This window comes from Macrobrachium nipponense, chromosome 41 (assembly GCF_015104395.2).
Source record: "Macrobrachium nipponense isolate FS-2020 chromosome 41, ASM1510439v2, whole genome shotgun sequence".
Lineage (NCBI taxonomy): Eukaryota > Metazoa > Arthropoda > Malacostraca > Decapoda > Palaemonidae > Macrobrachium > Macrobrachium nipponense.
In genome coordinates, this window is record NC_061102.1 from 7,032,572 (window position 1) to 7,058,580 (window position 26,009).

General features: G+C 36.9%; 1 protein-coding gene across 2 annotated transcripts; it reads left to right on the forward strand.

Moving 5' to 3' along the window:
• The first annotated feature begins 1,135 nt into the window (after positions 1–1,135).
• On the forward strand, positions 1,136–26,009 carry LOC135212484 (BMP and activin membrane-bound inhibitor homolog). Of its 2 annotated transcripts, none has more exons than XM_064245962.1 (5): positions 1,136–1,994; positions 21,134–21,278; positions 22,680–22,798; positions 24,876–25,074; positions 25,482–26,009. In XM_064245962.1, the coding sequence occupies exons 1-5, from the start codon at positions 1,724–1,726 to the stop codon at positions 25,606–25,608; spliced, it is 861 nt and encodes a 286-aa protein (XP_064102032.1). In that variant the 5' UTR covers positions 1,136–1,723; the 3' UTR covers positions 25,609–26,009. The 2 variants fall into 2 exon arrangements, with proteins under 2 accessions (XP_064102032.1, XP_064102031.1); XM_064245961.1 differs by having other exon boundaries at positions 1,147–1,994; positions 21,131–21,278.

Sequence of the window (26,009 nt, forward strand, 5' to 3'; positions counted from 1 at the left end):
ACTTGGCCTAAGGACAGTGCCTCAGTGGCGTGGTTGGTATGGTGTTGGCGTCCCACCTCGGTGATCGTGAGTTCGATTCTCGGCCATTCCATTGAGGAGCGAGAGATGTGTATTTCTGGTGATAGAAGTTCACTCTCGACGTGGTTCGGAAGTCACGTAAAGCCGTTGGTCCCGTTGCTGAATAACCACTGGTTCCATGCAACGTAAAAACAACCTACAAACAAAACAAAACAAACAAACAAACAACTGAGTAATATCTTAGTGCACTGTGCAGTGGTTCCCAAACTTGACCATACCAAGGACCCACAAATATGATGAGTCCTGGCCCAGGACCCAAACCAATCAAAAGTTTTCATTACTATATAGGCCTCAGTGGCGTGGTTGATATGGTGTTTGCGTTCCACCTCGGTGGTCGCGGGTTCGATTCTCGGCCATTCCATTGAGGAGTGAGAGATGTGTATTTCTGGTGATAGAAGTTCACTCTCGACGTGGTTCGGAAGTCACGTAAAGCCGTTAGTCCCGTTGCTGAATAACCAATGATTCCATGCAACGTAAAAGCACCATACAAACAAACAAAAAACAAAACAATACACTGGGCTACCTACTACAACGTAGAACATTTTACATTTAATATATGCGTATTCCTGCACATAGTAAGTAGCCTTATAAGTAATTATTATCATATATTTTCTGTATTTTTTTTCATTGCTTTTAAGTTCAGTACAAAGTAAAATTGATGAAAACAGCCACACATTTTTGTCTATAGAGTTGAGAAAATTATTTTTATATTGTCTTGGACCCCATAGGCCTATCCTTCTTGAATCCAGTTTGGGGACCACCAGCTTAGTGGTTTCATGCAGTCAAAAGATGGTTGAAAAATATTTTATAATATAAAAGAACAGCGCAAGAGGAACTAGCATTGTGAAGTAAAGAAAACAGCGCGAGAGAGAAAGTAATCGTACGTCTGGCCACCTGTCAATAGCCCATCTTCACTGAAAATTTTTGCGAAGTCGAACCATTATCTGTGTAGCTGAATGTATGGTTTGTGTCTAACAGTTGGTCTAACGAGGAAACAAAAACTCGATGTGTTTTTTTCTGGGAAAATGTGTATTGTATGAGCTCTAATTGGATTTTATCTGGTGGGGTGAGGGAGCACGGTACGATATCTTTTCTCCGCCGGCGGAGTTGCGAATTGTCGGACCTACCTACTTACCCCATGTGGCATCTTATAATTCTTATTCTTCTTGCGCTTCTCTCATAACCTCTCTCGACCACCAAGGTGAAACATCGTCTGCAAGTTACCTCTTAAATGTGCCCTGTCTCAAGACGTGTATGACGGACAAACCTGACTTTCATCTTGGATTTTCTATTGATCCCTTTCTTAGAAATAGCCAGACTGCGAAATGAGTGCGGTTTTAATGACTTAACTAAGCGTACTTTGTGCATTAAATTGAAAATTCAATAGAAATGTAATTTTAAAAAATATGTTTTAAAAGATGAACGTTATTACCTGACGTGATTTTGCAGCTGTCTGGGGATAATATAATTTGAAAGTACTTTTATTTAAAACGGAGTTCAATTAACGGCTGCCGGCCACCCGGGAATCTTCGTTATGCGCTAGTTAATTAGTACTTGTCAAACCAGGGAAGAAGAAGAAGAAGAGAGAATTAAATATATAACAGATACTACAAAAAATTCTAAAAAGGAAATAAACACAGAGAAAATGGAACATAACGCGCCCCACCAGTCTCCAGACAGTCTCCCCTGGAGGAGAGACTTCATTAGGACCTCAAAAGAGCGTCTCAAATCCGGTGACTCCGCTGGTGGCGTTCAGGATAGGCATCAGCATCATCATCAACAACAACCAGTTTCACAAGCGAAACCAGGAGATATTACAACAGCCTTCCGATACTCCAGCTCCAGCTACCAGTGGTTTTTCTTGCTGGTCACCCTCATTCTCCTGACTCGGCCGTTCCTACCTGCTGCCGATAAAGGTATTTGAGAATTACCAAGTTTTTGTGATCATTACAATGAATATTCATTATTTTAACTGGGAAAACATTAGCAACCTACCCGAGGGATAACTAATTCTCTCTCTCTCTCTCTCTCTCTCTCTCTCTCTATGAAAATTCCTACGTCCCTGTTTAAATTCAGCATGATAATCCTATAATGAATATTCATTATTTAACTAAGAAAGCATCAATAACCGGTTTACGAGATGAAATTTTCTCTCTCTCTCTCTCTCTCTCTCAGTGCGCTCGTGTTCATCATAAACAGGTTTAATATCCGTTATCTTTCTCGGCTAATGCTAGATGGCTGTTTCTTCATTATTAAGTAAAGTGCCTCTTTGGAAACTCAAAGATTATCGCTTATCGTATTAAATCATTTTAGTTTTGAGGAGATGACTGGAAACTATTGGGTTAAAGTGTCCTTTATCATCGCATACTAGAACTTATTGGATTGTTTTTGTTAAAAATTGGAATAACGTGATTCTTGCATAGGCCTACACACGGTCATATCAAGGGTTTAAAACAATGTTTGGCGTGACAACTATAGGCCTACAAAATGAAACCATATTAATTCCTTTATTATTTTCAAATAGGTAATATATTTCTTAGTGAAGTTTAATTCATGCGATAAGGCAGCTTTGATAAGTCCGCTTTTAAAGCACTGCCATATATGCAGGTACCACCCTTGTTCGCTAACTGCAGGGCCATTTGTCATACTACTCCCTGTTGACCTTGAAAGGTGAAGGCTGGATCCTGGATGCCAACAGCTGTAAAATTCGAACGTTTTGTTTTTGAAGATTTCGTCTTTTTAAGGTTTTAGCGAAGGCGTCTACATCACATTTCTGGTTAGGTCTATGTGAATTGATAAAAGAGGACAAATGCCTTGCGTATATCTTACTGTAAATTGTCTACACTTAGTCCTATTGGATAACGTAAAATACATACTACAAAAAGCTCCCTCTCTCTCTCTCTCTCTCTCTCTCTCTTTCTCTCTCTCAAATCCCTTTGTGTCGTTATTGCACAATAGTGGTGTGTTAACCGGTTTTAATCTTCAAACGCTCTTGGTCTACAGAATGTACAAGTCTCAGCTTAAAATATCCTTTGGGGATACGAAGTCAAAATTTCAGAGTTGAGATTCCTTTAGCCATATACCATCGCCAGGACGTTCCGTTGTTGCTATAGTCATCTGTTAAAAGAAATTGAGAGAGAGAGAGAGAGAGAGATGGTGTGAGGAGTGCTTCGAAACTTTTAAGAATTAGTGCGCAAGTTTAGTCACCGGCTAGGTCTAGGGCTAGACCAAAACATGATTGTCCAGTCATTTTGCTCTACTTCCTGGTACATCAGAATTTACGTACCAGAGAGAGAGAGAGAGAGAGAGAGAGAGAGAAAACTTCCTCTAACAGTGACTTGGAAAAAAAAACACGTGTCTCGATTCTGGACAAAAATCCATTAAAATATTCGATATAGTAGTGCAAGGTCTTAGACTTACAGCATGTCTTGGATATAAACATTATTTAGACTAACTGCCAGATATTCCACTCGGCAAATGTAAAAAAAGAAAAAAAAAAAAAAAAAAGTCATCTTAGAAACAAGCAAAACAATTCAAAACTGTAAAGTAGTCAATAATGTCTTACTTGACAACAAAAACAAGAAAATATCAAAGATTAATATTCAGTACGGTATAAGGAAATAAGGTAGTACTATTAATGATTTACGTAACTCGCGCCAGGGGAAATTTTGCTTAGAATACTAGACTCAAAATCAGTTTGGAAAGTTGTACGAGCCGTAATTTGTACAAAGAAAAAAAAAAAAAAGCACTAACTCACTCTCTCAAGGCCTCGACTTTCCTTCTCACCTGACTTAGCACAGTTTCTCGTCATATTGCACCTATTCATCACCCTGCCATTTCTCACCTGCAAAAGGGCAGGCGTGCGTGATCGGCCTAGGAGTCTCGGCATCCCAAAAAGCGTAACGCCAAAGGCTCCTGTCGAGAGAGGCTCCGCTTATATTAAGCGTCGTCATTAATCAGTCTCTCTCTCTCTCTCTCTCTCTCTCTCTCTTTGACACTAGGTCTACACTTTTTTTTTTTAACCATTTCATTGCTGGAATTCTCTCTCTTTGACACTAGGTCTACACCTTTTTTTTTTTTTTTTTAACCATTTCATTGCTGGAATTTTTTACACCTATCATTTTCACAATAATATCCTGGCTTTTCAAAATATGAGAGAAATATATGTTATCTTAGAGTGCATGAAAAATTATATTGTAAATATAAAGTAAGAGTATTAAATGCTAAAAGATGTAAGCCGAACCTTTCTTTATGCAGAAACTTGGAAAATGTAAGTATTTTATTTTTGAATTCATAAAAAACTAGCTTAAAATTTTACAATTATATTTATTGCATCGCATTCATAATTTTATAATGATCATACGGTGCTTAAATGCATACACACACAATATATATATTATATATATATATATATATATCTATATATATATATATATATAGATATGATTTATAGATATATATCTATCTGTATATATAATATATATAATAGAATATATATATATATATATATTATATATATATTCTATCATATAGGGTATGTGTTTTCTACATTCGTCATGGTATGCACCATCATTATAATTTTTCACCATGAGCATAACTGGCTAAACAACCTTTAAAAGAATTAAAAGTGTTTATATTTTTAGTTACCCTACGATTACGCAACGTACCTTACGTTCGCCCGTAAACCTGTGGAATGTGTGTAGTTATCTAGACGATCGGTCTAGCTATCTGAACAACAACACATGGGCAACGGGTCTTGTCTACTATAAGGTCGTTGCCTCGTCTCCATAGCTAATTCATTTCGCTTGTATTGCTGTAAGTTCGTTTTTATGAAGTGTACTTGAAAGAGAATCTTTGTTGGTGTTCTGGCTAATGTGTATATTCATCTTAGCATTGCTGTCTGGCAATTGCAAAAGCTTTATTTTTACGTAGGTTCATATGGAGTCTTTAGACTTTTCCTATGCAACGGCTCCTCAGTTCTTATGTTGATGCAATAATGTTAAGTGATGGAAGTGTGTGCACGTGTTTGTGTGTATAGGAACGTAAGGAGCCTATCTGGTTAGTTATAAGAAGTATGCCGGAAGCCGTCTATAACGCAAACGTTATTTACACCGCGCTAAGAGAATTGTAAACAACCATTTGTAAACTGTTGCTCTATGGTACCTACATGACATCATGCCTTTCCCCCTTTGAGTAACCCAGCAACAAGTTGGAGAAGGAAGAGCAAGTTTTGCTATTAATAGGAAGCTGTTGTTACTTGCGATACATTCGAGGTTTATCGCTTATTAATATCGTGTGCTTGAAGCTAGAACGATTTGGTTTTCTTTATTCCATAGGTGTAAAACATTTGCCGGAGATGAAATGCAGTTAAGGAACTCGACTTACACACACACACACACACACACACACACACACACACACATATATATATATATATATATATATATATATATATATATCACACACACATATATATATATATATATATATATATATATATATATATATATATATATATATATATATAAACACACACACACACACACACATATATATATATATATATTATATATATATATATATATATATATATATATATATATATATATATATATATATATATATATATATATATATATATATATATATATATATATATATATTTGTGTGTCTTTGCATTCCGGTATACAAATTTACAGATCCACCTCGCATGCACACTGGTATTGAAACAAGCAACATGCATGCAAACTGTAAAAAAAAAAAAATTATTAAAGACTAAACAATAAGATAAAAAACATTATAAAGAGACCGGTCAGTTCCTCTTAACACAGAACAACAGTAATCTCTAGGTCAGGAGAAAAACTGGTCTGGGCAAATGCAGAGTAAACACATCAGAATGTAAGCTCGCATATATGGTCATTTCTAATCAGTTCCAAACTCGTCACCAGGGCCAGTTACAGTTGAGAGAGAGAGAGAGAGACTTAAGAGTCTCTTTGACGAGTGGGAGTTCGATACTCAGCCTAGCAGATCAGTGGATATAATCGCATAGAGGTAGACCTATGTTGTTGAAATCAGAATACACAGTTGTCGTCTCTTTCGGCTATACCGAGGTCAGATGTTCCACACCAAAATTCTGCATGTCTTATCTTACTGACTGCCACGGAACTTGAACAGACAGCCTTGGCATAAGGCCTGGTTATTAATCTGTAGGCCGATCAACCGCCATAGATCACAGTGGCTTGCGCATGATAGTTCCGAAATGCAGTGACGTTATAACTGAGTCCAGTACTGTATAAAAGTTCGATGGTGCAATTATCTTTAGTCACAATAAACGTGCGGGAAGTATAAGTCTAATTCGTAATAAAACCGATAATGTAGGCAGAGAACTCGACCGACAATCGCGTGGATTCCGAGATAACGGAAGAGAACAGGATATTTTAACAGTAAATCCCCGAGTGAACGATAAACCTTTCGAAGTCGAGGAGACAAGTGACCCAGTAAGTCCACTTCTGCGGTCCGCTTGACCCATGGGATCGCCGTAAAATTCGGGGGAACATAACGGACCTTCCTCTGCCTGTTACGGTCCAGTGGACCAAAAGCTGACCTTTCTTGCCACGCTTGGAACGAGGTCATTTCTCTACTTATACTTGTGTCATTGGCGAAACTACACACTACCGAGTCCTTAACGTATACTGTTTATGTCTGCAATCATAATAACTAACAGCAATGTAGCTAACACCGTACCTTGTGGCACATCGGATATTACCTTAGCTTCATCGGATTTCTCATCGTTTGCAATAACTGTTTTCTGTTGTGTAAAAATTCTTTTATCCATCTTTCCTACTTTGTCCACTATATTATGTTTTGTAATTTTCTTCGCTAATATATTATGGTCTATCTTGCCAAAAGCTTTTGCAAAGTCTAGATAAACCACATCTGTTTCTTTTCCGTTTATCATATTTTTATTTGTGTTCTCACAGTGGACTAACAGTTGGGTTTGTGTACTTTTCCGGGTGCAAATCCATGTTGTCTTATATTAAACAAATAATTTTTTTGTAAATGTTTCATAATATTTTTTTTTTCATTACCCTTTCATACATTTTCATAATATGTGATGTTAATGTTATGATTTTTTTTTTTATTTTTATGTTGTGAAGTCTTCTCACTTTAGTTTTGGTTTGTATTTGTTATTAATTTGTTCTATATGTTATATGGGGGGTACTCTTTATCCATACATCGTTGAGTTTCTATCTCTCTTAGGAACTTATTTCTAACACTTCTCTGTTTTTCTGGACTTCTCAATTGATCTCAGAAGGCTGGTTATATAGAGAAATTATATGAGTTCGGTTTCCTTCAGAATTCTGGGCAAGTTAAACACCACGTTTTAGTTCTAAATCATTATTGTAACACACACAATTTCACTGTCCTATCACACACAAGTCTAATTGCCACCGGATAAACGGAGTAAAAACCGACACAAGTTATGCGTCCAGAAGTGAGTTGTTAACTGAACTTTCTCCCTTTCCAACTGAACTCTGGACCTATTTCTGATTTCTAGCTCCACCTCTTTTCTTCTGATGACCACACTAATTCTTCATAATTGGATAATCTTCTACACCTACTACTTCCGGCGACGACATCTAACGAATCAGGGCGTATGTTGTGAGCAGTCAGTTCCATCCACTTGTTATTCGTTGCTCGGGTCAGTTTACCTCTAGCAGCTTGCATCATTGATTTTCATTATGTCCCTTTCTGCGTTTTACGAGTGTCGTAATGCAAACATTCTGTTTGCATTTCTCTTCTACTTCTCTTTTACCTTCGTCTACCAAAAACTCTACTAGTACATTTTCCTAGCTAATATATTTCCTACATAACTAATCTTACAGACTTCTGCCTAACATTAGACTCACAGGCCTATAATTACTTGCCTCTAGTCTTGATCCCCTTTTGAAAGTAGGGGTAATATATGCTAATTTGTGCTCATCATAAATCTTGCCTGTATCTACGCTTTACGTTAATGATATTGCAAGCGGCTTTGCAATAGAATGAACCACTTTCTTTAACAAAATAGCAGGGACACCATCTGGCCCAGCTGCTGATCCATTTTTAATTTCATCAATAGCCTGCACTATATTGGCTTCATTACCATTTATATCTGATAAATATTCATTATTTTCGTCCCTTATTTCTGTATCATTATCTTCATTATCAATTCTAGTAGTTTTTCGAAATTATAACCTATACTACTTGGAGAGAGAGAGAGGGGCGGGGGAGGGGAGGGGCAGCATTGTTTTTGTAGTAGTTTTTCTAAATTATACCCTATACTACTTGGAGAGAGAGAGAGAGAGAGAGAGAGAGAGAGAGAGAGAGAGAGAGAGAGAGAGAGAGAGGTGGCATTGACATCTGCACATGTTTCTGTTTATATATCTGTATGTGTTTCTGTCGAGGTTTTTCGAAATTATACCCTACATTACTTGGGGAGAGAGAGAAAGAGAGAGAGAGAGAGAGAGAGAGAGAGAGATCAGTAGCACCAACAGTTGCTTCTCCATTAGAAATTTGTTTTCTCACAGAATCACTTGATTCCAAAGCCTTATTCTTGTTCTCTTCGTTTATCGTATTCCATTTCTTTGATCTGTTTTTCAAGGCCCCTGGCATCTTCAGTGGCATCTTTATCTTGCCACAGGTTGTTCAAAGCAACAAATCCAACATTGCTCAATTCGGCCTGATTAGATAGGATTGCTCCAGGGGCTACCCCATCAAGTGTGACAATGGTGACGGCAGCTCAATCAGATGCGATGGCTCTGAGAGAACCTAATTTCTTTTGAAAGAAGAGATCCCTTTATTTGAACTATTTGAACTGTTTTTCAAGGTCATTGGCCTCTTCAATAGCATCTTTTTCAGGTTGCAGGTTTTCCAAAGCAACAAATCTCCCATTGGTGACTGCGGCTCTACCAGATACAATGGCTATAGGGGTAAAATAAACAGCTCGCAAGGAACCTGGCTTCTTTCTGAAGAAGAGGTACCTTTATTTGAACTGTTTTCCAAGGCCCCTGGCCTCTTCACTGGCATCATTTTCTGGTCGCAGGTTCACCAAAGTAAGAAATCCGACATTGGTCACTGCAACCGGATTATATGCTGTGGCTCAAGGGTAAGAGAAACAGTTCACAAGGAATCTGGTTTCTTTCTGAAGAAGAGGTCCCTTTCTTTGAACTGCTTTTCAAGGCCCCTGGCTTCTTCAGCGGCATCTGTTTCTTGCCATACTGATTGTTAATACTTTCTTTCCATTCTCAGTGTCTTCTAATATCTTTTCTTCTCCTTTACTCAACGGAGGGCGTCGTCGACTTGTTCCTTTAACTGTTTTGTTTCGTCAACAGTTTTTGGTTTCCTTCTCGAGAACTAGATCTGGTGAATAGGCACCTCGTAACTTTTTCTTAAGACTTTGACTTCTTCGGGTTTTATCTATTTTTGAAGGCCCCTGGCAACTTCAGTGGCACCTTTTTCTTGCCACAGGTTGTCGAAAGTAACAAATCCGAGATTGGTCAATTCGGCTTGATTAGATACGATTGCTGCAGGGGCTACCCAATCAAATGTTATGGTGACGGCGGCTCAAGCAGATGCGATGGCTCTGGGGTAACAGAAACAGTTTTCTCAAAACCTAATTTCTTTCTGAAGAAGAGATCCTTTTATTTGAACTGTTTTTCAAGGTCCTTGGCCTCTTCAATAGCATCTTTTTCAGGTCACAGGTTTTCCAAAGCAACAAATCTTACGTTGGTGACTGCAGCTCTAAAAGATACAATGGCTATAGGGGTAAAATAAACAGCTCGCAAGGAACCTGGCTTCTTTCTGAAGAAGAGGTCCCTTTCTTTGAACTGTTTTGCAAGGCCCCTGGCCAAGATATTCACTGGCATCATTTTCTGGCCGCAGGTTCACCAAAGTAAGAAATCCAACATTGGTCACTGCAACCAGATTATATGCTGTGGCTCAAGGGTAAAAGAAACAGCTCGCAAGGAATCTGGTTTCTTTCTGAGGAAGAGGTCACTTTCTTTGAACTGCTTTACAAGGCCCCTGGCCTCTTCAGTGGCATCTGTTTCTTGCCATACTGATAGATTAATTAATTTTTCCATTCTCAGAGCCTTCTAATATCTTTTCTTCTCCTTTACTCGGCGGTGGACATCGTCGACTCATTCTTTTAACTGTTTTGTTTCTTCAACAGTTTTTGGTTTCCTTCTCTAGAACCAGATCTGGTGAATAGGTGCCTCGTAACTTTTTCCTAAGACTTGGAGTACTTCGGGTTTGATCTATTTTTCAAAGCTCCTGGCATCTTCAGTGGCATCTCTTTCTTGCCACAGGTTGTCCAAAGCAACAAATCTGACATGGGACATCACGGCTTGATTAGATGCGACGCCTTTAGGGGTTACAGAAACAGTTCTCTCTGATCCACAACGCTAGTAATCAACTTATTTTCAAATCCTGAATATAATATTGCTTTAAAATAAAAATCCTCTTCTTTTCTCCATTTCCTCCCGTATTGCTTTTAGTAAATCGCCGTCTTGAACAAGGGTTTGGGGCTTCCCTAATCTTTCAGAATCTCTCAACATTTTTTCCACCTTCTTTCCATTTTGGAGTCCATCTGCTAACTTTCCTGCCATCTCTTTTCTTTGCTGGAGAGCCTCTGCTAACTTATTTTCCAAAATTTTGTTGTCTTTTGCCAATTTTTCTTTTAAGGAGAGCGAATGTGATATTAAAGGAGATTTTTAGATATATTATATATATATATATCTATATAGCTATATATATATAGATATATATATATGGTAGATCGAATTTGATATTAAAGGAGATTTTTAGCTTCCACACACACACACACGCACACACACACACACACACATATATATATATTTATTAATATATATAAATATATATATAAATAGATAGATTATGATAATATATCTATATATAATATTAATATATAATATATATATATATATTATATAATATATTATATATATTAATATTATATATAATATATATAAGATTATATATTATAGATTAGGGCTTGTGGGCCTTGTATGATAAGGCGCCCTATGAGGTAATGTTAGACTAGCGATAATCTTACGCTAAGTCGGTTGGTATTGCACTTCCATCTTCAATGGAGTGTCTGGGGGTTTGTAGATCATTTACGAAGTCGGTATTATCTTGTTGGTTATTACGACGATGTGTTAAACTCATGGTGAGGAGGTTCTTGTAGAAAACACTAATATAAAAAATTATATATTCTTCTGAAGTTTTACATGGTGAAGATCAGATATGATTGTACAAGTCTTCTAATAACGATAGCTTGATCGCTTCTGCCAATGATGATGGCTAATCCTATTCCTCTACATGATAAAGCTTAGGTAAAGAGGTACAGGTCTTCTAATGACGATAGCTAACTCTGTTCTGCTCGTCTACCATCTCTGTTACAAGTTATGAAGGAACAGACAGTAGTTCGAACATATGAACATACATACAAATGACATAGTTTCATACGAACACACAATCAAAATGAGACACGCTACAGATCACGTAGGCCGTTTGAATTATAGGTCGGGTAGTTGTCTCAAGCAGGGAGCTTGGACTAATGTTTATAAACAAATTGAATGACACAAGGTGACGGCATGTTATCTTAGCCTACATACTTATTGTATACGTCATCTTTAGCGTCTCTAGTCTGATCACATTCCTGCAAGCAATCTTTTATATATATGGACTAACATTCCATATTTTTATTATGTAAACACTTACATTAGCTCGGTCAGCTACCAAAACCAGCTACTGAATATTACTCAAACTTGACTTGCATTTGACTTATAGGAGTGTGATACAGACACTATGTGAATATATATAATATATATATATATATATATATATATATATATTAGTAAATAAAAATTCATGGTGTACATGAATTGATTCAAGCAATAAAATATAAAACAATGATATTGGTAAATAATAGTGATCACGTGATAATATAATGATAGTTTTTTCACTTCATCTCATTAAGATACATATGCTACAGAAAATACTAATGTACTCTGACAATTGCATAGAATGAAGATTAACATGATAAAAAATCATATTTTAACTGATAAAAAATTTCATATATGAATTGATTAAAATTATTAAGTTTATGCTAACTGTTATATATCTGATTCATTAAATCAATATACTAACTCATATATAACTGCAGATATTGGTATGATAAAAGGTAACAGATTGATTATAGGCTACCTGATTTGTTTATACATATGTATATGGATTCATAAAATTATGATTAATATATGTGCACTTTAAATAGATTCCTATTGCGTACACGCAAAGATATATTTCGATTCCGTTATTTATGATCATTTATATATAGATTCCTAGTGCGTACACGCAAAAAATATATTTCGATTCTGTTATTTATGATCATTTATATATATAGGATACATGATACTTTATTTATATATAGGATACATGATACTATATATGGCATGACCGAGGTTATACTACTTCACTTTTAACTAGCGTTCGAACAACTTTTCGTCCATTACACAGTTCCAGACAACCACCTATAGCCCAATGAAACCGGCCTATTTTCACAGGGTTAAAACAAGGGGAAAATTTGCCTGGGCGGGTCCAACGTTCTATTTTTGCGCTCATACTTATTCTCTGCATCCTAAGCTACACGATTACGTTCGCGATGAATAAAAAAACATCCCCAGCACGAGTCCTTCGCCAGCAAAGTAGAGTTGAATATCCTTCGGGTCGTAATTGTCGGAAGTATGTCCCTTTCGTAGTCGATTCCGACAGCCGCCGGAGCATTCCGCATTAAAACGAGATTAACGACGAGATACAGTGTCGGTCGAAGAAGTCCATGAAATTCCTTTCACATTGTAGGCGGTTGTTACTTGACTGTAGTCGTCCGCTGCAACGAACGATTTTTTGAAGTTGCGATGTGAAACTCTCGTACTGCAGGATACTGTAACCAGGTTCCATTAATCAGCCTGCAAGTGAAATTATACTTGTCACAAGGGCAAAGTAAATTCAGACGACATCCAAATACAGGGGGGGAGAGAGCCATTTAGACCAGACGTAACCCACATGAATTCGCTGATATTTTGGAATTCAAAAGAATCCGCTGTACAAACTTTTTTTATCCATGGCATTAACAATGAGTGAACCTATCCAGGTCTATGATGACTTGTAAAAATATCCATAATAAAAATAAATAGATATCATTACGAATCTCAAAGAAAATTCGATATTACTGGTTAGTAAGTTACTAGACAAAGAAGTGGAAAACGGAGCTAATTGTAAGATTGCCAGGCAACATAAGAGTCAAAGAGAAGATTAATCATGATTCTGTATTTCTCTATGCTAACTGAAATTAAGTTGTGATAAAATCTGATCCTATGTGCCCTAACAAAAGTTTCATATTCAATATTCTCGCGCGCATCCTCTGAGGTTAATTTTAAAAACTTTATTAATAGGTAGGAGATGCAACGAAAAAAACCCACTATGTAACTAATTTCTAAATAAACTTTGGGTTTTTCAAGAAAATGCGACATTTTCCCATGACTGGATACTTCTAAATGTCTATGAGGTTCAGAAAAAAAAAATTAATTCATTTTGATGTTATAGAAATTCTATTTCCTTATTTTGTTTATTAATTTTAAAATGATTTCAAGTTGCATTGCGCATACCGATAGACACTTGTACCTAACGTCTGCCTTGCCCATGAGAAGTTCGGGCTAAGCATTCCTTTCTCCAGTCAATCTGTTTTGCAAGCAGAGACGACACACAGATGAAGCCTGTGTAAGCAGATTATTGAGGTTTAAAGGAACAAATGCTGATACGGCAATGATGACGTCGTCACTTGGCAGGAGATTGCTCTCAGCCAGCTAAGAGTTACGTTACTTGCTGTAATAAATACGACTTTAGGATAAATTTTTTGTTTTTTAATACTCGACCCACATGAGAAGAATGTCTGAAAAAAAAAACAGTACCAAATGAACAATATATTAGTTTCATGTTGGAAAACTGCATGATTATGTTAAATTAAATATTCCTTATTGAAACTAATGAAAAAGGTTTCCATACAATTCTATATATATTATTAGCCCTGTATAAGATTCATATAGGATTATTCCATAGATAAGATTTTCACTTCTAGACTTCCTGACTTTAAAATCTCTTTTATTTTATTTTATTTATTTATTTATTTATTATTATTATTATTATTATTTTTTTTTTTTTTCATTGACTACGAATATAAATTACCGGGACAGACAATATGTCAGTAGGTTTTGATATGTGTTTGAACTTTTAGCTTATTTGTTATTACTAAAGCGTTATTGATTTTATCGTGATTCCTTTTTTATTATAATTTGTAACCCTTCCGACTTCTTACGGAGTGTATTATATTGACTCCACTTGTATCCATATTTATTTTATTTTTTATATTTATTTTATTTAGATATTTGTTTATATATATTTGATAAATTAATGGTTGGGCTTGAATATGTGGAAAAGTGTTCTAGCGGCGTACCGTATAAGGCTACTTGCGGCATCAATTCTATAGATACAGATATAAATGATAAAGGTATTTAAAACCGCGAGAACCGCTATAATCCAGTTCGGATCCAATATCACGAGTTGTAACTCGTAAGACATTGACACTTCCTATTTAATTATCCGTTATTCTACCAAACCGATTGGACTGGGTGATAAAATATATATTGGTTTTCTTAATGGATAGGAATTCACACCGTGTTATGGAGATTATTATTGATTTACACCACCCGAGTCACAGATTATTATGTGTTGAATTCCATTTTACTGATTTAGCACTCATAAATATTCCTAACGCACTCAATTGCGGTGTTTGTTTTAGTGCTATTAATTCTTCTATAACAACGTCAAGGACTATTAACACTAAGAAGTGTTCATTCCCTCTGTCAGACTCATAATTCTGTTAATAATTCTACGTATTTTCTTTCAAGGATTGATTTTGCACAGGATAGGCCCTTAACTGACAGGTGTCTTAGTGTGTCCCTTGTTTTCATGACACGTGTTACAATCAGTTATGTGTTTTTTTATATCTGTAAGCATTGTAGGCCAGTAAAAATAAAAGTGATTTGGCTTTCTGTGACATAATAAGGAACCTGGATGACGGAATGCAACCAGTTTAGGACAATTGGTATGAGAGAGATTATTACTACTACCTGGTCGTTAGTCATCTGCCGTGTTCTTCGGGTTTTCCTCGTCACGGACCTACATATTAATATTACATTTGATTACATTATTCTGATACACAGATACTTCAAATATACTTGTGCTTTAGGGTTTCTGCTCGAAGTGTTTATTGTTTTTGCTTAGCCGCTGACCGTGTTTCCGTCCGAAGTGTTTATTGTTTGCTTATTGCTGCTGACTCTGTTTCCGTTCGAAGTGTTTATTGTTTTGGTTATGTCTGTTGACTCTTGCTTTGTTCAGTTTGTAACAGTTCTGCGCTCCAACCCAGATATTCAATGCTCGCGATCTCTTGGGTTAAAGAATTTCCTTGTTTAGATACGGTTTTTTTTAACAATAGGCACGGATGTTTCTATATCTTTTAGTCCAATTAATGGTTTCTTTGCTGTATGGTGCGGGATTGCGGGATAATGCGTCAGCTATGATATTTGCTTTCCCCAGGTAGATATCTTATCTTGGCTCCAAAGACCTGAATGATCATTTGTCACCGAGTTCCTTTTGGACTGTGATTAAAGCCTTTGAAAAAACAAATCGGTAAGTGACTTATGCTCAGTGAGGACTTTAACAGGATAGCCGTAGATTATGAACTTGAAATGTACTAGTGAGTTAAAGATACTAGCCCTTCCTTGCCTATTACTGCATATTACTTTCAGAGGGCTTTAGTTTACGTGAATAAAAAGCTATAGGGAAGAACTGTTTATCATATTACTGAAGTAATACCCTCTTACCCCTTGGTCTGAGGCGTCTGTTGCAAAAAAAAAAATTCCTTATTTAAATCAGGGATTTTTAAGTTAGGTAAGCTGCATTATTCCGCTTTTAAGATATCGAACGCATGTTGATGCTTTTTAGACCATAATAAATCTACGCTCTTCTTCGTAAGATCTGTTAAAGGAGCTGTCATGATTGAAGAGTTACATATTTACATACGATTGTAATACCCACTAAAGCGCAAAAGTGCTGTATCCCCCTTTTACGTTAATAGGTACCGGAAAGTTATGAATAGCCGACACCTTACCATGGACTACTTTAAGACCTTGACTAGACACATAAAACCTAAATAAACATGTTCGGTTTTTAAAAACTCACATTTAGATATTTTACTCTGAGATTATTTGTCTTTGTCTCTGTAGCACTAGCTCTAGTTTATGTGAATGTACTTCTAAGGTATTAGAAAAGATTACAAGAAGATTCAAACCATATAAGCATGTAGGGTATCCCTTAAAAGTCTCCAAACACTATATTATAATTGGGGCGCAACGTAAGCCGGAGGCATACGTAAAAATTGATAATGTCCCCTGAGTGTGCTGAAAACGGTATATGAGGTACAATCACTTAGGTAATGGTATCAGGTAAAAGGCTTTTAGTAAGTCCAAGCTGGTGAAAAATTTATTCTAACTAACAGAGATAAGATGTCGTCGCTACATGGCACTGGAAACTATCGGGAGTCGTTTCCTTGTTTAAGCGACAGAAATCTACGCAGATACGCCAAGTCCGATCTTTTATGGCATGACTTTTGAGGGAAAATTATATGGGCTATTTGATTTCCTAATGGCTCCTATTACTAACATATTTCAACTTCGTCATTTATCTCTATTTTGAAATTGCAGTGAGAGTCTATACGAAGGTACGTATATAGCTTTATGTTTGTCCTTAGACCGTATTTTGTGTTAAATTACATCCATTTTTCCCAGAGATCACTCGCTAGTGGAGAAACTTCCTGGTATTCAGGTAAAAGATAAAAAAAAATTTCTGCTGAATCACCTCTGCTTGAATGACTTTACTGATATTACTTTAGATAGATTATCAGAGAGATTCATCCACGACTGGGTTGGGCGGGATTAAAAGTTAGCAACAATAAAAGAAATGCGTATTTATTTATGTATAGGTTTTTGTGGATTACTATATTAACTTGTTTGCAGCGAGTCAACCGTGTCTAGGGCTTTGTTCGCGGAAATCGTTATTATATCAGAGTGTCGGGAAGGATTAAAATTTCATTTCCAGCAAAGTCTTTTTACACGCACTAAGACATTCGAGGTGCATGCTTCTCGAGATTTTGCGTGAAAGTGCGACTGCGGTTGTGGGAGAATTCTGTTGGGTCATTTGAACAATGTTACGATTTATGAGACAAATGTATAGTTCCTTTATATAAGTTATTATTTGATTAACTGTCTCATTTTTTTGTTCAAACGGATTTTAATATGTTTGAAGGTTTATAGGATTTCCCTTTGATAAACACGCCTTATTTTGCAGGATGTAAGTTAATATTTTGTATACCCCTAGATGAATCTTACAATTACACTAGATACAGATTTCAATGTTTTTTATAACTATAGAGGTATCTGTAAACGCTCGCTTATCCGGACTTCTCATTAGGGAAGTTCGAACAACAGACGGTGAGTCCGTAAATACAGGAATATTACGTGTACTAAAGGAATAAACAAGATATTCTAATTTTTTACGGCGCGTACAGTCGGGCTTTATCCACCACTACTTATAATAACTTACGTATTAAAAAAAAAACTAAAACCTGCTCTGATTACTTTATACGGTCGTGTGTTTGATAGGAAAAATCCTTTTTAATTCAAAAAGATATCGGTATGTATGAACCAACATCGCTTTTCCCCACTCTGCTAGAGTCGCTTATTGTATGGAATTTGCTATGCTTTGAACACTTCGGCAGTTTTTGACTGACCTTGACCGCTTGACTAGGTGACACAGTCACCGAGTTTGCTTGTTTGATTCTGAACGGGCTACTGTTTTCTATTTTTTTTTTTTGTAATAATTAAGATCCTTCTCTTTATTACCATCGGCAAACGTATTGTGTGTTTTTAGCATTATGTTGCTGGTTACGTATAAAGCAATGAATGACGAAACTATTAGGAATGAGCGATTACTAATAAGACAAGTTATCACTACTGCATTCAATATTAACTGTTTGTACTTCATTCTTTGCTAAAATTTGAAATAGTGAGGGATCCTGGTCAGCGCATTTAGCCTGATGAAAGTTTTTTACAGACATGTTATTCCTTGCAATCCAGCCATATTTTTAAAGTTAAGTTGAGTCATTGAGGTTCGATATTTTATATAACTCAAAAAAACTCAAGGCTAAAACTGCGATCGGGACTTTGCAAAGGAGCATTTATTGTCATGACCCGAAATAGTGTTACCTCTAATTTATCTAGATTTGTACGGGTGTTCCACTTGTTTTTGTGTGTTTTCTAATCACTACGGTGCTTAACGACCCTATCCATGCATCTGTATAAATACAGACGTCCACTGCGTAAACGCATATTCACTGTTTACATTAATTGATTTGTTACGTAAGGGATTAACTAATCACCCAAAATGATAAAATTAACATAGTATATGATTATGATATTTCAGTAGAACTTCTGGAAACAGACACTCAAAGATAAAAAAACTCGCAGTAGCGAAATCTCAATGATGTAGATAATTTCTGTAAAAAAAGTAAGATTTAAGAATTTCTCGTAACTTCAGCCACAGGAATAACGAAATTCGACCTGCAAAGGAAACACTCAAAGTTACTCCAAATGAATAAAAAATTGTACTTAGCTTGCTTTTGTGGGAAGTCACGGTGTTCCGATAACGACACACGGCCTTGGTCCTCCTTCTCTATTTAGCGGATGACCTGGTTTGGCTTCAGTTTCCCCCGTGCGCGTTGTTTCGATGATTCGAGCCCTTGAAAGATCCGATGCTGCAGACGCGTTCGGTTTGTTTCTTGCAGTGCCGGAAACGCTCACTAACGATGTTTTCTTGAATGATTCTAATGAGAGACGAAGTTTCCGTTACCGTCGGAAAAGGACACGTCGGTTTAGTTCTTGAAGTTATTCACTAAACGATGATACTAAGTTGGTTGAAGAATCTGTTGCTTTCGTTGTCGTTGAAGAGTTCTTATTGTTTTCTGAAGTCGCTCACTAACGATGATACTAGGTTGCTTGAAGAATCTGCTGCTTCCGTCGTCGTTGACTTCTTATGATACATGATTTATTATTCTGGTTTTTCTTCGTAGGACGTTGTAGAGTTCGTCTGGTACGCTGGCCACCAATATTAGGGCTTGTGCCTTGTATGATTAAGGCGCCCTATGAGGTAATGTTAGACTAGCGATAATCTTACGCTAAGTCGGTTGGTATTGCACTTCCATCTTCAATGGAGTGTCTGGGGGTTTGTAGATCATTTACGAAGTCGGTATTTATCTTGTTGGTTATTACGACGATGTGTTTAAACTCATGGTGAGGAGGTTCTTGTAGAAAACACTAAGTATAAAAAAATTATATATTCTTCTGAGTTTTACCATGGTGAGATCAGATATGATTGTACAAGTCTTCTAATAACGATAGCTTGATCGCTTCTGCCAATGATGATGGCTAATCCTATTCCTCTACATGATAAAGCTTAGGTAAAGAGGTACAGGTCTTCTAATGACGATAGCTAACTCTGTTCTGCTCGTCTACCATCTCTGTTACAAGTTATGAAGGAACAGACAGTAGTTCGAACTATGAACATACATACAAATGACATAGTTTCATACGAACACACAATCAAAATGAGACACGCTACAGATCACGTAGGCCGTTTGAATTATAGGTCGGGGTAGTTGTCTCAAGCAGTGGGAGCTTGGACTAATGTTTATAAACAATTGAATGACTACAGGTGACGGCATGTTATCTTAGCCTACATACTTATTGTATACGTCATCTTTAGCGTCTCTAGTCTGATCACATTCCTGCAAGCAATCTTTTATATATATGGACTAACATTCCATATTTTTATTATGTAAACTTACATATACATATATATATATAATATATATATATATATATATATATATATATTATATATATATATATATATAATATAAGAGGGCTTATATGTATATATCCCTGCAGGGAAGCACCTTTTTTTTTAATTGTGTATTTTTTCAATTAAGATTCTGCAGTAATAGCACATTTTTTTTTATTCTGATTCTGACGGAAAAGCACCTTTATTTTAATTGCGTATTTTTTTCAATTAAGATTCTGTAGGGAAAGCACCTTTTTTTTTATTCTGATTCTGGTTGGCTACTAGTAATTTCTCCCCAAGCCTTCCGTCTCATAACCTGTCAATGGCTATTATAATTGCCTTTATGAAATTATATTCATAGTTCTTGAAATTTGTGGTTTATAATCTTATCACTTTATAAATTGATGGATTATGTAAATCGAAAGTGTATTTCCATTCAAGTAATTATGTTATGAAATTGACACCAAATATCTACTTTGAACTGAGTTGGATTTCAACAAACGCCACCAGCCACGCCTCAGTGCAACGAAGGTTGCCGATATATGATTAATCAGGACTGAACATGATTTTTTACCATTGCTATTTTTATTACTCTTTACTATACTATTTAACAACAACTCATTTCATTTGTAATGTGAACTATTATTCGTCTACCATTAACATATTGCCTACAGCAGTGTTTAAAAAAAAAATATAAGCATTGGCATACCAGTAGCTCGACCATTCACGTCCGCCGTTACAAAACAAATAGGCTTTCATTCGCAGAATTGCGGTATTACCATATCATTTTCATGAAACAGAATTGGTGGGGATGGGGGGGGGGGGGGGGGGGGGGTAAAGGAATACTTTGAGGCAACTGTACCAACTAAGCCTAATAGTTGCAGAGACCCTAATAACGATCTACAGCTGCAAAGTAGAAAATAGATACGCGAGTGGCTGGTAACAAATTATTATTATTATTTGTTCCTCTTTTCCGCAGCAGACGGAGAGATCACCTGTGAGTGTACGACGCTGGCTTGTAGGAAGAGCGGAGAACTCACTTGCACGACGAGGAACAGCTGTTATTCGCAGCTACTGAAGCTCAGAGATGGTTTTTCCCCAATCACGAGAGGGTGCATCTCGGAGAAGTATGTAATACATGTTCTCTCTCTCTCTCTCTATTTACAATTACAGAATGAAATAATCTACAAAAACATTGACTTGATGAAACAAAACTTAAGATTTTTTTTAAAGATTCGTAGATTAAATTAAGATGAAATTTTCCTCAATTTTTGCACTTATAGTGTGCAGATTCTAAATTCCACCTTACATAGATTCCACACGTTTGGGAATTTCGATGATTCCGCCAATTCCATTGGCTTTCACTTTCGTCAAAGAATAAACTCTTAAGGAATTAATATAAATCACGTGATGCTACATCAGCCGCTCGATAAAAATTCCACATGTTCTAATGATTCCTCGATTGTGGAATTCCTAGGTTCTGCTACAGAGTACAATTCACCATATAATGGAATCTGGTAGATGCATGCTTAGGTTACTTAGATTTAGAAAAAATAGCTATTCTTTATTTCCTTCTTAATGAGCACGAAAAAACTCACTAAGCCGGTAACAAAAAAGAAAAAAAAAACATGTAAAAGATAACCAGTTTAAAAATGCAACCAGTTCTGTAACGGACTTTATGCAATCGGTAACTTTCATTAAATACAGCTCTTGAAGAAGGAACGCCATGTTACCTGGGAATCTGTTATTATTATTATTATTATTATTATTATTATGTTAAAAGTCTCGGCGTCGGTGACCCTGGTAGTTGTGACGCCAGATAACTCACAATCAATCAATGTTAAAAGTCAGCATTTTACGTGTCTGTGATTTTGATGAACTCTAGATAGTTATCCAAGGGGCTGGTGACATTTCATGTCTAATGTTTTGTAACCACCTGTTTTCCAAGGTCACAGGCCAATTAAACAGCAAAATTTAATACCTTTCCTTTGTATCTCTGGAGCTGTAAGGGCTAGAGGTCTCTGGTTATCAGAATCTTTGCTGGGACCTTGAACATTTCAACTCCTTCAAAATATTTTTATGTTAATACAAGTCATACTTAGGGAAGACCAAACAGCAGAAAAGAGGAGCATTAAGAATAACTAATAATTTATAATTGCTCCTGGCCAAACATGACATTTTCTTGTAAAAAAAAAAGTATGAAATGAATTATTTATTAGCTTTCTAAAAAGCTAAAAGTGAAAATTGTGTTTAAAAATATTCATAAGACGCAAAACTAACAAAATTCTACTTTCGCAAGTAACTAACCCACAAAAAATGTTCCCTTTCTCAAAGCAAATTACGAGCGCAAACGACTGGATTCTCAATGATTCTCAATTCTCCTCTTTGATTAAAAAACATCCCTCAGTTCTCAGATATGTAAGCTGATGGTATAAAATACTCTTTACAGTGTTAACAACCATATAAGTGAATTGTTTTAGCCTTAAACTTCGGTCAAATTCACTAATTCTATTTTTGGATCTTCACAGTGGCTCGGGATTACTCTGCGTCAATCCAATTCCGTTCTCCATACGTCTCGTCTGTTGCAAAGAGAGCATGTGCAACAGAGATGTTACCCCTGCATCTACAACCGCACAGTACATACCAGGTAAGAAGCACAGTGGAATTCAAGCTTTAACCAGGGGCCTGTTCATTTCTCTTTTACTTGGCACAGGAAGGACAAAGTTTCCCTCTGAACTTGAGTGTCGAGTAATGTCCTGTTCACTTCTCTTTCACTTGGCACAGGAAGGACAAGGTTTCCTTCTGAACTTGAGTGTCGAGTAAGGTCCTGTTCACTTCTCTTTCACTTGGCACAATAAGGACAAGGTTTCCTTCTGAACCTGAGTGTCAAGTAAGGTCCTGTTCACTTCTATTTCTCTTGGCGCAGGAAGGACAAGGTTTCCTTCTGGACTTGAGTGTCAAGTAAGGTCCTGTTCACTTCTCTTTCTCTTGGCACAGGAAGGACAAGGTTTCCCTCTGAACTTGGGTGTCAAGTAAGGTCCTGTTCACTTCTCTTTCACTTGGCACAGGAAGGACAAGGTTTTCTTCTGGACTTGAGTGTCAAGTAAGGTCCTGTTCACTTTTCTTTCACTTGGCACAGGATGAACAAGGTTTCCTTCTGAACTTGAGTGTCAAGTAAGGTCCTGTTCACTTCTCGTCACCTGGCACGAGAGGAAAGGGATTGCTCAATTTATTCGTCTGGGAACCATGACCTTTGATGTAGTGACAAGTATAGGAATTGGGTACCGCGTTATAAATTACAAATCCCGGTGAAGGTTTTCTTATTGATTGATGAATTGATGTAACAACAGAAACTACATTAAAAAGTAAAACTGAGATCATTATTAGGGTGTTTTTCAGACCACTGTAGTTTTGTTGAAAATCACAGAGGAAGCATAACATGACTGCCCGTTACGAAAGTGGATTTCTTCAAAAAGGATTTTCCTGAAGAATAAAAGCACTATAGCTTGGGTCAACTATAGAATGGATTAGTCCAGGATTTATCTCAGGTGTTTGCGCCTCGAAAGAAAAGACTTATTATTTTTTTTTTCTTGGTCTATCACAGTCCTCCCATTCGACTGGGTAGTATAACGTGGGGTTCCGGGTTGCATCCTGCCTCCTTAGGAGTCCATCACTTTTCCTACTATGTGCGCCGTTTCTAGGATCACACTCTTCTGCATAAGTCCTGGAGCTACTCCAACCTCTAGTTTTTCTAGATTCCTTTTCAGGGATCTTGGGATCGTGCCTAGTGTTCCTATGATTATGGGTACAATTTCCACTGGCATATCCCATATCCTTCTTATTTCTATTTTCAGATCTTGATACTTATCCATTTTTTCCCTCTCTTTCTCTTCAACTCTGGTGTCCCATGGTATTGCGACATCAATGAGTGATACTTTCTTCTTGACTTTGTCAATCAACGTCACGTCTGGTCTATTTGCACGTATCACCCTATCTGTTCTGATACCATAGTCCCAGAAGATCTTTGCCCGATCGTTTTCTATCACTCCTTCAGGTTGGTGCTCGTACCACTTATTACTGCAAGGTAGCTGATGTTTCTTGCACAGGCTCCAGTGGAGGGCTTTGGCCACTGAATCATGCCTCTTTTTGTACTGGTTCTGTGCAAGTGCCGGACATTCGCTTGCTATGTGGTTTCATTTTTCGTATTGCACTTCCTACATATAGGAGAGATGTTATTTCCATCTATCGTTCTTTGAACATATCTGGTTCTTAGGGCCTGATCTTGTGCCGCTGTTATCATTCCTTCAGTTTCCTTCTTGCGCGCTCCCCTCTGTAGCCATTGCCATGTGTCATCGCTGGCTAGTTCTTTAGTCTGTCTCATGTATTGTCCGTGCATTGGTTTGTTGTGCCAGTCCTCTGTTCTGTTTGTCATTCTCCTGTCTCTGTATATGTGGGTCTTCGTCTACTTTTATCAGTCCTTCTTCCCATGCACTCTTGAGCCACTCGTCTTCACTGGTTTTCAGATATTGCCCCAGTGCTCTGTTCTCGATGTTGACGCAGTCCTCTATGCTTAGTAGTCCTCTCCCTCCTTCCTCTCGTGTTATGTATAGTCAGTCCGTATTTGCTCTTGGGTGTAGTGCTTTGTGTATTGTCATATGTTTATTATTATTGTTATTATTATTATTATTATTATTATTATTATTATTATTATTACTCATTTACAGACGAGGACAACGACGAGACGGAACCACTCGAAAGGCTAGAAGAATCCGCAATGGAGGAATTACGTCAAAAGTATGACATCAGCTTCTCCGAAAACAGCGGCTGTTACTTCGAGACGATCTACCTGGCTGTGATCGTCGTCGGGATACTGATCATGATTATCATCACGGCGACTGGCTTTTGTCTTCTACGGAACTACAGGTAAATTCTCTCTCTCTCTCTCTCTGATTCACCTAGACATTTTTCCTCTATTTTTCTTCGTTTATTGCAGTAGGAAATCTGGTCTCGTTTAAAAATAATGATGGTAGAATTAAGTATTATGAAATCCATGTTAATCCTACCCGGTGGCTTTTTAAACCTGGCATTCCAGCATATGATTCAAAGAACAGTTTGATCTCAACCCCACAAATTTTGAGGAACGTAAAATCATAATGGTAAAGTCTGACCTCTTAAAAAAAAAAAAAAAAAAAAAAAAAAAAAAAAAAAGTTTACGAGAATTTTGGAGCAAGTGAAAAGACTCCAGTCTTTCGTTTGTGTGTGTTGGTATCGTCAACAAATGCACGCGGGAACTTCATAGTTACAGGATCTCACTTCATTTTACATTTCAGGACATCCTACGCTCCGGCACCGCAAGATCCTTCGGGACAGAGAAAGATGAGGGGTTTTAGGAAAATGTTGCCGGAGATAGTCACGGCTCACTCGAGACTGGAAAATCACAAGCACATATTTGTGTAGTGGTCTGAGTTTGTGTTAACTGACATTATAGGACTTGACGTCAGCATATGAGCTGTGTTTGTGTTTACTGACTCTGGAACTTTACGTCAGTAAACTGTGTTTGTGTTTAACCAACTCTGTAACTGTGTGTCACGTTCCTAGCTGTTTGTTTCTGCAAACGCATAACGAAGTCATCGCTCCTATTTCCAAATTCAATACTACCACCTTTGTAAAAACAGTGATTACATTTAGTATTCATTTCCACCTGGAAAATAAAACGGAACGAATACATTTGCTATATTATCTGTAAGATATATTTATGCATAGATGATGATCATTTAGCAGTCGAAGAAGTGTGCATGCCCATTTTCGATAGTGAAATGATATATCAAGTGATGTTTTAATAAAAAGCTACAGAATAA

Excerpts from the sequence above, each read along its gene's own strand:
- LOC135212484 (XM_064245961.1), top strand. The coding sequence starts at position 1,724 with ATGGAACATAACGCGCCCCACCAGTCTCCAGACAGTCTCCCCTGGAGG. Across the intron at positions 1,995-21,130 it reads CCTACCTGCTGCCGATAAAG|CAGACGGAGAGATCACCTGT; the intron begins GTATTTGAGAAT and ends TCTTTTCCGCAG. Across the intron at positions 21,279-22,679 it reads AGAGGGTGCATCTCGGAGAA|TGGCTCGGGATTACTCTGCG; the intron begins GTATGTAATACA and ends GGATCTTCACAG.